Genomic DNA, 13488 nt, shown 5'->3' on the forward strand with positions numbered 1-13488 from the left:
TTTGGTCCACAGAGGAAACTAGTCATTTCTCTTAGCAACTAAATGTGCCTACCAATGTAAAGTAAGTCACTGTCAGCTCCAGCAACTTCGAGGCTATAGAGGCAATGAGGGGACATTCTGATTCTGAGACCTATTAACCACTGGTAGTCTACAAGCTCTCAGTGGACAGAGGGCCCCACCTTGGTTCTCTGCTTCCTTCAAGCAGCCTTGGAGTTCAGATGGAGATTGTTTTGTCACTTTATAGTCTTGTCAGCATATTGATCAATGAGTCCTAAACAATAATTAATTGTTATGTTATCCAGCCCAATTTAACAAGAAGCTGATTGTCCCAACTGGGCATTGTGCCAAGTCCCAGAACTCCCCAAAGGGAGAGGGAAGGGGGAGATGGTAATTGAGGTTGTGGAGATGTGATCCATTGATAAGTCCAGGGAGAGACAGGATTCCAAATCTAACAGACTATATACATACCACCATAGAAAGGGGCTCCAGGAAAAATTATTAAATTGTTAGTCTTCCTATTCTTTGTACATCACTAATGCTGCTTTTCTCCCTTTTGCATTAACACCCAACTGCACACACACCCCCAAACTCCATCCATTACCTAGAACACCATCTGCCCAAACCCCCATAACCATCTTTAGAATGTACTAAAGTAGCATTTGTCAGAGTAGATTAATAAGTCTGCACTGAATAGTTTTTCCATTTGACCCTCCATAGTAACTTTCCACCCTAACTTAGATTCCTGGGTGCTAAGCTTTATGGATTGCTTCTTTGGGCTCTCTTTTTTATGGATGTTAGTCGGGTTTGGTAAATGGAGAATACTGGAAAAAGATCAAAGGGGTAGAAGAGAGTGAAATTAGGATACACTTATTTCACAGCCTGCCTTCTAGCACATTCATGAGGGCCTGGCTGTATCCCTCAACCAAAGATCAGGGGGTCCTATCACCACAGTTCTCTCCCTGAATGCTCTTGTCAAGAGACAACCATGTTGTTTTAACAACATGACACAGAAAGGTTAGACATAAAAGGATAGGCAAAGTTTATCAGGTAAATGCAAACAAAGAGATAGCTGGATTGGCAATATAAATATCAGATTGAGAGGACTTAAAGGCAAAAAAAAAAAAAAAGGTGATAGGACAGAAAGGGTCATTTAATGTTGATAAAAGTGCAAGCCACTAAGAAGACATAGCATCATGAGCCTTTTTGTGCTAAGTAGCTACAAAATACAGAAAACCAATTCTATAATAAATATAAAGAGAAAATGACAGGAACACAACAGTAGTGGGAGACCTAATATACCCCTCTCAGTCTTTGACAGATTAAGTAGGCAAAGAATGAATTAGGATAGAAAGGAACTGAATAATGTATTTCATGTGTCTGATTTAATAAATATATGTCAATTTTGTACTCTACAAAAAGAAAATATTCTCTTTCTCTAAGTATTCATGAAACATTTACAAAAATTGATCATATATTAGGCCACAAAGGAAATCTCAAATTCCAACAAGCAGAAATTGAACAGGCCCTGTTTTCTGACCACAACACAATAAAAAAGAAAATCAGTGGCCAAAGTTCAAACCAACAAATCCAAACACTTTGAAATTTGACAATGCTCTACTCAAGAATGCTTGGGTCCGAGAGAAAATCAAGGCTGCAATTACAGATCATTTAGGACATAACAACAATAAGAACATTGCACATCGACATTCATGGGATAGTGCCAGAGACAAACTCAGAGCTAAAGACCTTTTATAAACAGAAAAGAGTGAAAATAAATGGACTAAAGATTCAAGCCCAGAAATTAGAAAGCAATAACAAACCAATCCAAAGAAAATTTGGAAGCAGGAATTAATGAATCCGAAAGCATAAAATAACATTTTGAAGATAAGAAAAATGATAGAAAAAAAAACCTCACTAATATATACAAGGTATTCTTTGAAAAAGAATAATAATATGAATGAATTGCTAACCCACAAAACATTAACAGAAAATCAAGAAGAAAAGGGCTGTAATTTCATATATAGAGTTTTTTGAGGGAATGTTACACTTTTAAGCTAGTAAAGTTTATAATGGTCAATGGATTTATTTAAGAAAATAGAAATTACAAATTTAACTTAGAATTAGAAAACCTGAGTAAATCAATATGCAAGGATAAAGTTTCCAAAACATGAGGCAGTATACATAATAGTTAAGGATGTAGGCTCTGGTGCCACTCTACCTAGGTTTGCATCCTAGCTTCATATGCTGGTCAAATTAGTCAGCCTCTCCAAACCTCAGTTTCCTTAATTTTAAATTGATGATGATAACATCTCCCAAAGTTGTTGTTATGCAGTTAGCAAAATAACAAGCCAACCTCCTACCCATCACAGTGCTAGCAGAAGGACTCCCCAAAAGACACCAGGCATTTTTACTATTTTATTCTTTCAAATTTCCAAAGAACAGGTATTTCATACGCTATACTAATAGTTTCAAGGCATACAGAAAGACAGAACACTATTCATTTGATTTTACAAAATCATTATCTTGATACAAAAATCTAACATGTTAGCACAAAAAATACAAATTTTTTTATGTATCTACATGAATTAAAAAATAAATGCAAATAGAATTCAGTGTTGTAATGAAAGAATAAGACACCAAATCAAATAAGGTATTTCCCAAGAATAGATGAAAAGTTCAATATGAGGAAATCTATCAATCTACTGCATCACATCACCAGTCAAATGGCAGTGTGTTGACCTAGAAATGCTGCTTTTAGTTATTCGCCTAAGGAAATGAGACATGGCCAAAGATTTGTGTTCGAGGTTGTTTGGTGTAACATTATTAAACTTTTCAACAACTTAAATACACAATAATAGTGGAATACTTAAATATAAATATAAATATATATAAAATAAACATATAACATGTAAGTTATATATAGAAATATACAATTGGTTATTCTACAGAAAGGACTATTGTGAAACCACATAAAATATTTTAAATATTATTTCAAAACATGAAAATATATTCAAAATATACTGTGCATTAAGTATAAAGGAAACATTAAAAGTAGTATATGTAGCATTCTTACATATGTGGAAATTATACATATTTACCTGTGTATTGTACATATATGTATGGACATTTAGGTTGTTTCCTTTTTTGCTACTATAAACATGCTTCAATGAATAATAACCTCACACATTTGTATTTTGCACAAGTGTAAAGATCAAATCACCATACTTTTTCCATTTTAAGAGCTGTAATCTAATTCTCACCTGTGCAAAATGAAAAATGTTACAGGTTATTCACTGTGATATTGTGTGTGTGTGTAAACATATATATAGTAATTTATAGGAGTGGGAAACAAAAGGAAATATAACAAAATGTCATAATGGTTATTTTAGAACAATTTCAATTTTCATATTTATACTTTAAATTTTGTTCCTTAATGCCAATGTAGTAAAATAAATCAAATGTTAGCAAAACATTTGAAGTGAGATTCAAAGGAAAAGCCTGCACTTGTATACAAAATATCTAAATTCAAGACATTTATCCTGTTTGTAAACTCATCTTTTAAAAAAAATAGAACTACTTCAAATAAAATATTTAAGGAGTATTTTACTGTTTGGAAATTGGTAGGCCGATAATATATATTAAAATGAAAATCACTGTGAAGATTAGTTTTTAAAAAATATAGGTGAAAGTGTTTAGCGTAGAGCCTGGAGCGCATTGGTTACTAGGAATTATTAAATGAATCTGAATTATCTTGTTTCCTGGTGACACCTAGACTCTGAAATGTAAGATTAGAAGTGTTTTCTCTAACAGCCACACTGCACAATTCAACCTGGGTTCTCTTATTTCTTACAATTGTCTCTTTGATGCTGCCATATTGCTTAAAAATAAATCAATCAAAAAATAACAACAGAAAACAATGAAACTGGGTTCCTCTTTGTCTCTGGAGGACAAGCAGAAAAATCTATCCTTTATCTCTCTTCTGTTTTCTCTATTCTTGCTTAAATCCAAGTCCAGTATAGAATTGATTCAACCTTTGGTAAATGGTTTTGCCCTGGATGTAATTTAATATTCTGTCTTAGAAAGGGAGAATATCTTCACCTGAGAAACTCTGGCTTACTGCCCAAACTCACACCACACTGAATAGTGTCCATGGCTATTTAAAGAGTTTGTTCTAAACCAAATGAATAATGTAATGATTCCATTGGTATGGAAAATTTTGTCTGGTATGAGTATACAAGATGATTTGTCTTAGAAATGGCCAGAGATTAGAACTAAGAGAAATCCTAAGAAGATATATTGTGGGCCTGGATTTAGGAGATAGCTATAAGAACAGGATTTGGGGACTCACAGGATATGGAGGATAAAGGGAGGGAAATGGTGAATGATAACTGAAGCTTCACATTCTGAGCACATCGAACCTTAGTACCTTAGAATGTAGCTTGAATACTGGAGAATAAAATGATGAGCTCACTTTGGGTTGTAATGGTTTGAGCTATGGGCAGGAATTTCAAGGTGATGTCCATAAGCATTTTAAAATCTAACCCTACAGACCAGATGGACCTCAAGCTAGAATTATAGATTTGAGAACTATCAGGTTGGGCTCATGTCTTCATGAAGACACCGGGGACTTATGGAGCATTGGTATTTAGAGAATAGAAGAAGGAAAGGATTCTAGTGAAGGAGCTGGAGAATGAGTAGCCAGAGGGTATAATGCCAAGAGTAGGAAAGATGGTTTCAAAAAAAATGGAAAAAGATCAAGCTCTCAGAGGATGGCAGAGCTGTAATCCATGATTTAGATAAACAAAAGCAAAGACCTCATGCCTCCTCTTCCCCTGGCATTAGTTGAAATTAGATGAATGTACCAATGAAAACAAAAATACAATGTTGAATCAAAGCAATAATGCAACATCGAAGTGTGATTTAATGATAAGCCAAACCTTCATTCGGTTTGAGAAGACCTTAGAATGTCTTGAGCTCCAGGCTTTGGCAACCATGACTTTATTAACTTTGCGGCTTATTCAGTCTACATGGTCTTTTGCATTATTATTTAACATAAATACTTTTGAAATATCAGGCTATGTCATTAATAGGCAGAACAGTGCCTAGAACCCAGGACTTCCAATCCCAGGCAGTGGTCAGTTCAAGGCAGCTTGCCATATCCCAGGATGCACCCAGACACCTGTGTATAAAGAGCTCGGACAAATCAAAGCCTCATAAGGTTTACACACCTTAAGTTAGGATATCCTCTTCCTAGCTAACCATACCCTAACACTCTTCTCCCCAAAGAAGGATCTACTTCCCCTGCCCAGTTCTCCACTCCATATATACACAATTACTAAATGTCCCCTAGACTCCATCCTTCTCTTTTACCCATCTAACACCTTGATTTCTGGTCAGCCAGATCCACAGATGTGAGTGGGTCACCATGGTGACAGAGGAAGCCCTGATGTAGAAGGAGAGAGACAGAAACAGCAGAGGAAGATTTTTTGAGTCTAACATATTGCCCCCTGCCTTTCATGTTTCTAGGGTATCAAAAGCCCTGGGCCATTTAGAAGTGCTTCCTTAGACTCAGAGAAGCACATTAGAGGCCAAGAGAGCATGTTGGAGACACAGGGGAATGCCTGAACTCTTCTTTAAAAATTTCTTTTCTATGATTTTCAGGTGATCATCAGTATAACCATCAGATTTTAAGCAGTGCTACCCAGACCCCTACACATGGTGAGAGACCATTGAGAGCACTCTGCATTCCATCCTCATTCCAAGTGGCTCCATCCTAACTGCTGATGCCTATCGAAGCACCAAACATATGGTCACTGACTCATTGAAGCTAAGGAGGTGTAAAGAGCCAGGTTTCTACCTTCCTCCAGGGCCACAGTGCTTCACTCTCACTTTTAGACTATTGTCTCCTTAGTATTCTATCTCTGATATCAGAATGATCTTCCACCATGAAAGGGAAGCAGTGAGACCCTTCCTTAACCATTTTCACTTGTAATCTAGATCACTTCTTGAGTCATCAATTTTGTATGTCCACGGCAAGGAGTACACTCTCCTTTGCCCAAGGCTACTTGTGGTACCATTTGCAAATTACATGAAACTTGGTAAACTATTGATTCTCCCCAAACTAATCAAAATTTGATAAAACTCAAAACCAAACTGGGTGATTTGAGCTTTGGCCTCTTGGCAGGGAAAGAAGCTGAAAATTGGAGAGCACAGGAGTATCAGCTTAGAGCCAATGTTACAAAACCATGTTTCCTTCTTAGTTTATAATATCTTCCCACCAGATCACAACTTCACATTAGAAAATGCTGAGAAAAACTATCTTTGGTACCTATTCAAAACCTGATAGAATATAATACAGCCATGTAAATTGTGAACTATCATTCTACCGGGTTTGTTGTGAAAGAGCAAAAACATCATTAGATTTTAGCAGGAAACTCAAAACAAAAATAAATTCTATAGCTCACCTGACAGACCTACCACTCTCGTGTCATACTATGCTCTGCTTCAGCACTGAGACTGAGGAATATTATAATTAAGAGAACAGAAGTGGACTGTTTTGATATTCCCCTCCAGTGCTAGGCTCCTAGTGGAAATATGCGATAAAAGCAACAGTTTAGCAAGATGTTTCAGGCTGCAGGGTCTAGGAAAATTATAACTGGGAGAAATTGGAGAGATCAGTGAAAAAAAGTTGGTACCATTTCTCATTTACCACCATTTCTAAGAGTGGCGATGATGACAGTGAGAATATAAAGAAGATTTCACATGTGAAACATTTTGAAGAAAGAATTGGGAAAATTTAGTTACTAACTGAATATGGCTGATAAGAGTCAATTATGAGTAAAATGGTGAGCCATGATCAATTAGAAGAATGGGGTGGTGGTGGGGGCGGCTCTTCCTAATACAATCTAAAGAATCAGGAAAGCAGCCAGTGGGCACAGGGGATGGAGCTACTGATGATGAGTGGGCTGAAGAAACGTGATATTGTCATAATGAAGAGTCTTGAGTGAAGGGAGAATTTGGCTACTGGACATCCAGAGCTGGATATGATCATAGGATGTGCAAGAAAAATCATTCAACAAGCAGTTAGAAATGCATACATGAAGTCTGGAGGGAGGTTACAGCTGAAGATATAAGTTTTGCTTTGGAAGTAGTAACAGAAGCCTTGGGAGTGGGAACAATCTGTGCAAGAAGGCTGAAAAAGAAAAACAGAAGGCAGAAGCCAGGAGCCGGGGGGATGCCCACAATGATGAAGCAGCAGCAGGAAGAGAAGACAGAAAAGGCAAGCAAGGAGTGCTCCACTTGCTCAGTACATTCTGAAAGAATAACTATCACTGGTCTTCCCCATAAGGAGCCAACACGAGAGGAACGATTCTTCCCTCTCCTTCTTCTAATCTTCTTTTTCTACTTGGTACAAGGAGATGAAGATGAAGGTAGGTGAGACCTGGTCCCTGCATTTGAGTGGCTATCAACCTAGTGGAAGCAGGGTTTTCTCTGCATTCCTTCCTTGGATGTTACACTTTTCCCAGGAGCTGGGAGAGCAACTATTAAGAGAGGAAGCAAGCTGTGTCTACTTCATTAATCGAAAAGCATTTATTGGATCCTTATTTTGAGCCAACACTATGAAGGCATCAGAAAAATTGGAAAACAAGATTTTTGCTGTCAAGGAGATTGCAATTTTTGTTGCTCAACAAGATCAACTCAAGTCAAATAAGTAGAGATCACACTGACACAAAGCTGAGTGGTATTAACCAGAAGAATGATAGGGCCTTGAAGACTAAAAGTCACTGTGGGCTGAAAAAAATGTGATATTGTCATAATGAAGAGTCTTGAGTGAAGGGAGAATTTGGCAAGAAGAGTAAAGAAGGGTATTGCAATAGGAGACAGAGCAGGAGCAAGGGGGCAAGGGCAATCGTAGTGGAGGCAGAAGGCAAGGAAGAACAGGCCTCGGCTGAGTGGCATGTTTTGGAGAACAGTGCCAGATAAGAGCACCTAGAAATGTTGCATTTGGAAACAGGTGAGCTAAATGATGCCCTCAGTGGTTGTATGATACCAATAGGTAGAGAGAAGTTTGTTCTTCTCCACTGTGGCCAAAAGTGAAGAGAGAATAGCTAAGGGACTAGTGGCTGTTCCTCAGCTCTGAGTAGCAATGCTTCCAGCTTTCTGCTCACTCCACTCCCTAGCATCTGTCCTGATCCATGCCAGGGAGGTTCTTTCTGTACGGTTATGTCCTGATCTCTTGGGGATGTAGCATGTCCTCCACCCCCTCACATATGTGCTGGTGTGAATACCAGCTCATTGGCTGGGCTCTTTTGGCTCCATCCCCAGTGTTAGGGGAACCAGGGATGTCAGGAAAGGATAGAGAAACCAGGAATTCCCTGTATCGAAGCTGCCCTTAGACTAAGCCTAGGAGTCCTCTTTGTCCCACGGTTCACAGAATTATTGTCTTCCGGGATTTAGCACTCTCTTTGCCAAGAGGCATGGGGGACCATAATCCTCTATTACATTTGTCCAAAGTTAGAGCCTTCCCCTTCTTAGGTGTCCCAAACTCAAGTGGATGGAGAGACAATATAAGAGCCACCGACCTACCTTGTTTCTGGGAATGGCACCCCTCTTTCTTTAGCAATACCTGTTGACTTCTCGCTGTACCTTAAATCAGTCAAGCACCAAGACGTGCTTGTCTTCCTTCCCTGGGTCTCCATTCCTTTCTGTCCTGCATCTTCACAGTCACTCCCTCACCCATACCTGCATCTCCTCTCCCCCTCTCCTCACACTCCCGTGCTATTCCTGCTTTGGCCCTCAGAACCCAGCCTAGCTCATTGACTTTATTAGTCATTCACCTCTTCTCTTTTTCATCTTTTCTTCTATTCCTGTCTGCATTCTTTTTCCCAGGTCTGGCAGTGAACAACACTCCTTCTCTCTCTTCAGATTTTGGAATCTCAAGGCTCTATCTCAAGGGAAGGAGGGGAAAAAACGGGAAATGATGTGCTAAGCATTTTGACTACATCCTTTCCTCCCACAGCCAAGAGATAGCTAAGGGGGCTTCAAAGGAAGGAACTGGAATAAGAGAAAATGGTTTTATAGCTTACAGTGAGTTGTCAGGTACAGGGCTTAAAGAGGCCCAAGACACAAGGGGCAATGTAAGAGGTGAAATGACATCATGGACTGTGGGTTGGAGTCTCAACGGAGCTGAGCCTTAGACCCAGTTCTATAGGTATGTAGACAAGACCAGTCATTCCTCCTTCATACTCAGATTTTTTCTGAGCCAGACATTTAGGTTTGCCTAAAACTATTAGGGAAAGAACAACTTTCACACCAAAATAAATAATTTTATTCCCCTACCCCTTGCTCAGTTCCATCAGGCTTACGTCTTTATCAGACAGCCCAGTGGTATACTGAGAGAAAAAGTTTGTCATTCAAGGAAGGGTAAACTGCCATCATGGCTAGTGGCAGATAAAACAGCACCTGCCCCCATGCTTGTCGACAATTGGAACTGAACATGAGGGAAACTGAATCTCTGATACAATCTGTATCCTAGCACAGGGGACAGGAACGCAGGATAGGGATACAGGATAATACCTGGACCCTTCCCTCCTGCCTTCCCCGGCCTTTGTCCTCACTAATGCAATGCACCTCTCTCTTCCACAGAGAAGCCACGGATGAACAACATCCTGACGTCAGCCACTGAGCCCTATGACCTGTCCTTCTCCCGCTCGTTCCAGAACTTGGCCCACCTGCCCCCACCCTACGAGTCTGCAGTGAAGACCCACCCCAGCAAGTACTCATCCCTGAAAAGGCTAAGTAAGTGGGGCTATCCCAGGGTTGGGGTCTGCCTCTGGAGCCTCCATGACATCTTCCCGTGCTTTACTCTCTTGCCCTACACCTGAGGGAACAGTATTGAGTCCCAAGAACAAAGAGTGAAGGTAAAATGGAAGAAGACAAGAGACAAGCCGCTTGTTTTTGTTCTTTTGGGCCTGAGTCCATTCTCCCTATCGATAGAATAGAGGCCATGGAATCCTCATTCCCATGGGAGGCATGCGAAAGAAAGCCTTTCCCTAGTCTTGCCCCACACCTGCCATCTTCAAACTATGGACCTTCCCCATTCTGAAGATCTTGGAGCAGAAGCTACCAATGCCAGAGCTTTCTCTGGGACCCCTCCCAAAGATCTGGCTGTGGAAGGGCCTATAAACCTCTCCCTCCCTAATCCAGCCACAATGTTTTGAGAACTGAAGATTTCCCACTTCCACACACACCTCATTTCATCAGTTGAGACCTGTTCATCCATTAATCCCAATTCTGTCATTTGAGTCTGGGAAGGCTCTGGGGATTGATGAGTTTAAGACTTTACAATGTCAAGAAGGTACATGATAGAAGAGCTCTTCTCTCATAGCTTTCCGATCCTTGGAGCTTCTGCCTATATTTCCCCATGAGTCTATTTCTGTGACCACCTGACTATAGGGCTGAACATTTGCTTGAAACTAGAGGTTAACCTACCATGGTAGAAGTTCAGCCCATTTGTGTGAGTCCATATCAGCCACTTCCAAAGTGGAATGGTGAGTTTCTATGGCTAGAAACTCAGTATTGGAGATCTTCTATGATCCAAGGAATTGGATGCATGTCTAGGATGAGAGAATGTAGCTCAGGAGGCAGGATCTGCCCATCGGTGAACCCTTGGGAAAACCGAAAAGCAGTCAGCATTCCCATATTCTACAGAGATCTAGAAAGCTGTCTGTGGGAGGCCACATTCCTGAAATTTGGGGCAAAATGTGCTTCTGTGTGTCTTGAGTAAATTCAAGGTTTCAGCAGGCAGTGTGAGCTTGGGAGGGCCCCCTGGATGGAAACAAGGTTGGAGTATTTGAATGAGGTGCACATATAAGATTATTCTGGACTGTTCATGTTGTGGGCACAGGGGAGGTATGTGTAGGCTTGATTTGTTGTGTGTGGGCTGGATACCCATGTGTTGACTTCCTATGTATTGGCTATTACATAGGTGTTACTATGTTCCTAAATTACCAGCTAAGGATTTTCACAAATGCCTCCTGGTTGGAACATCTTTATTTTAGCAGAAGTCTGGTTCTGCAACCCAGCTTCCTCGGAGAGAGCCTCTGAAATTTATTGAAAAGTTGTGCAGCAGCTGTTCCCTGGGTGTTTGAAGAAGACTCCGGGAATCATTCTGTTTCAGGACCATGGTGTGGTAGGAGCAGTACCGAAACAGGAGTTCAGGAGCTTTCCCATGAACTCGTGAACTCCCCGGAGACTTTGGGGAAGTCCCTCAACCCCTGGATACTCAAGGTGGTCCACAGACAGCCAAGGCATCAGCATTGCCTGGGAGCAGACTCTCAGGCTGGCCCCAGACACAGATCTGAATCAGAATCTTCATTTAACAAGACCCCTGGGGACTGGTTTGCACATTCACTGGAGAAACACTGCCTCCATCTGTCTGGGCTGCAGGATCCTAGCTCCTGGCTGCAGTGACAGTGTCACCTCAGCTGACTTTTCTCTCTGTCTCTCCCATGCAGCTGACAAGGAGGCTGATGAGTATTACATGAGGAGGAGGCACCTGCCTGACCTGGCTGCCCGTGGCACACTCCCCCTCAATGTCATCCAGATGTCCCAACAGAAGCCCTTGCCGCGAGAGCGACCCCGCCGGCCCATCCGGGCCATGTCACAGGACAGGGTTCTGTCCCCAGAGCGGGGCCTGCCTGATGAGTTCGGTATGCCCTATGACCGCATCCTGTCAGATGAGCAGCTGCTCTCCACAGAGCGCCTGCACTCCCAGGACCCACTGCTGTCCCCGGAGCGGACGGCCTTTCCGGAGCAGTCCCTGTCGCGGGCCATCTCGCACACGGACGTTTTTGTGTCCACGCCCGTGCTGGACCGCTACCGCATGACCAAGATGCACTCCCATCCCAGTGCCTCCAATAACTCCTATGCCACGCTGGGCCAGAGCCAGACGGCAGCCAAGCGCCAGGCCTTCGCTTCGCGCAGACACAACACGGTGGAGCAGCTGCACTATATCCCCGGCCACCATACCTGCTACACGGCCAGCAAGACTGAAGTGACTGTGTGATCGACTGGATAGGCTGGGTGCCTGGCAGACAGGGCAGGGCAGGAGAGACCTGGATGGGGCTTCTGGCCTTGCACATCTCCCTTCCTGTGTCCCCTCTGTAGGAGGTGGGGGTGGGCCACCTTTGCCCGGAAAGCCATACTCCTGGGACACAGCCCGGTGGCCTGGCACAGCCCACTCAGACCTGGGATCTAGAGCAATCACTCTCACTCTTCCTGAAGAGTCAAAGGGGAGTGAGGAGAGGACTAGGCCCAGTCTCACCCCCACCACCATCACCGACTCCCTTTCAGTCCCATATCCCCTCTCCCTCTCCTGGGGGCTCAGCCGTAGTTTCTATCAGCCAAGAGACCTTGGCCTGACCCTGGTCAGAAGTTGCCTGGGTTTGATTTGGCCAGTGGGTGCAGCCAGTGGGCTGACTGAATAGGCTACTCGGTCTCATTCATTTACCTAGAACCGCATCACAGAAATCTTCTAGTGCCTAAAAACTGCCTACTTGCTCTCTTGAGCCAGAGAGCTGCTGTGTCCATAAGCACAATAACAATCTTTTTTGCCTGCTGGAACTCTCTGGCCCCACTGAGAGGCCCTTCCTTTGCTGACCCCCTGGGGCCCTACCTGAGCCCCTTGCCCCTCCCCCAAGCCCCGGGATAGGGAGGGGTTTTCTTCCTTCAGCTGCCTCCCCACTGTTGGGAGCCATGCCCAGTTCCAGCAGGCTGCCCTGCCCAAAAGCTCCCCTTGGTCCCTCTTCTGGGGGACTTTCCCCTTCCCCTAGCCCTAGATGTTCCACCCCTGAGTTCTCTGGGGTTTTGCTCTAGCCCTCTCAGAGGAGAGTAGGGATTGGGTACAAGAACTTTTGAGGTGCCCTCCCCAGCAAACTGATTATCTCCACACTTCCTCCAGGCCTCTAGGTCTGAACTATGACCCACCACTCAGGCCTGCCTTCCCCTCCCCTGCTCTGCTCCCTAGAGGCATCTGCCCGTGACCAGAGAACTGTGGGTGGGGAGGGCCACTGTGATGCCCTGGGTCTCAGGGGCTTGCCATTCCCATTGTCCAGGGCTCCACCTGTCTCCCAATATGCAGAATAAAGGCAGAGGCTTCTAGAGAGGGGTAGCTCAGCCCCCAGTCAAGTAGGACCTGAGGCAGTTGTCCTGCACCTTGCCCACTCCTCTCTCCCCATAACTGCCTACCTGCTGGGCCCATTCTTGGGTTAGAACTTTCTCTCTCCACCTGTTTCTCCTTCCCCCACCTCTTGTCCTCTTGCAGCTCCATTGTTCTCTCCTGGTTGCTGTTTCTTCAGACCAGTGCCTCCTCTGGATCAAAGGGACAGAGACCCATTAGCAAATACAAAAATTGGTACTCTCAGCTATTTGTCTGTAGGCTAACGGAGCCACACACCAGTCCCTCCCCTATAGGGGGCACTAGGGCAC

The 13488-nt window shown here is 43.1% G+C and overlaps 1 protein-coding gene across 3 annotated transcripts in view; it reads left to right on the plus strand.

Moving 5' to 3' along the window:
- Positions 1 to 13134, plus strand: part of SHISA6 (shisa family member 6) — a 264223-nt gene extending 251089 nt beyond the window's left edge. For 2 of the 3 annotated variants that reach the window (XM_039847365.1, XM_039847366.1), the window contains 2 exons: positions 9646 to 9798; positions 11517 to 13134. In XM_039847365.1, coding sequence (XP_039703299.1) covers positions 9646 to 9798; positions 11517 to 12067 — 704 coding nt within the window. In that variant the 3' untranslated portion in view covers positions 12068 to 13134. Of the gene's footprint in view, positions 1 to 5661; positions 5719 to 9645; positions 9799 to 11516 lie in introns of all 3 variants that reach the window. The other variant, XM_039847367.1, reaches the window with a different exon arrangement.
- Positions 13135 to 13488: the final 354 nt, after the last annotated feature.

The sequence above is a fragment of the Pteropus medius genome, unplaced genomic scaffold (genome assembly GCF_902729225.1).
Source record: "Pteropus medius unplaced genomic scaffold, Ma_sr-lr_union100, whole genome shotgun sequence".
NCBI classification, from domain to species: Eukaryota; Metazoa; Chordata; class Mammalia; order Chiroptera; family Pteropodidae; genus Pteropus; species Pteropus medius.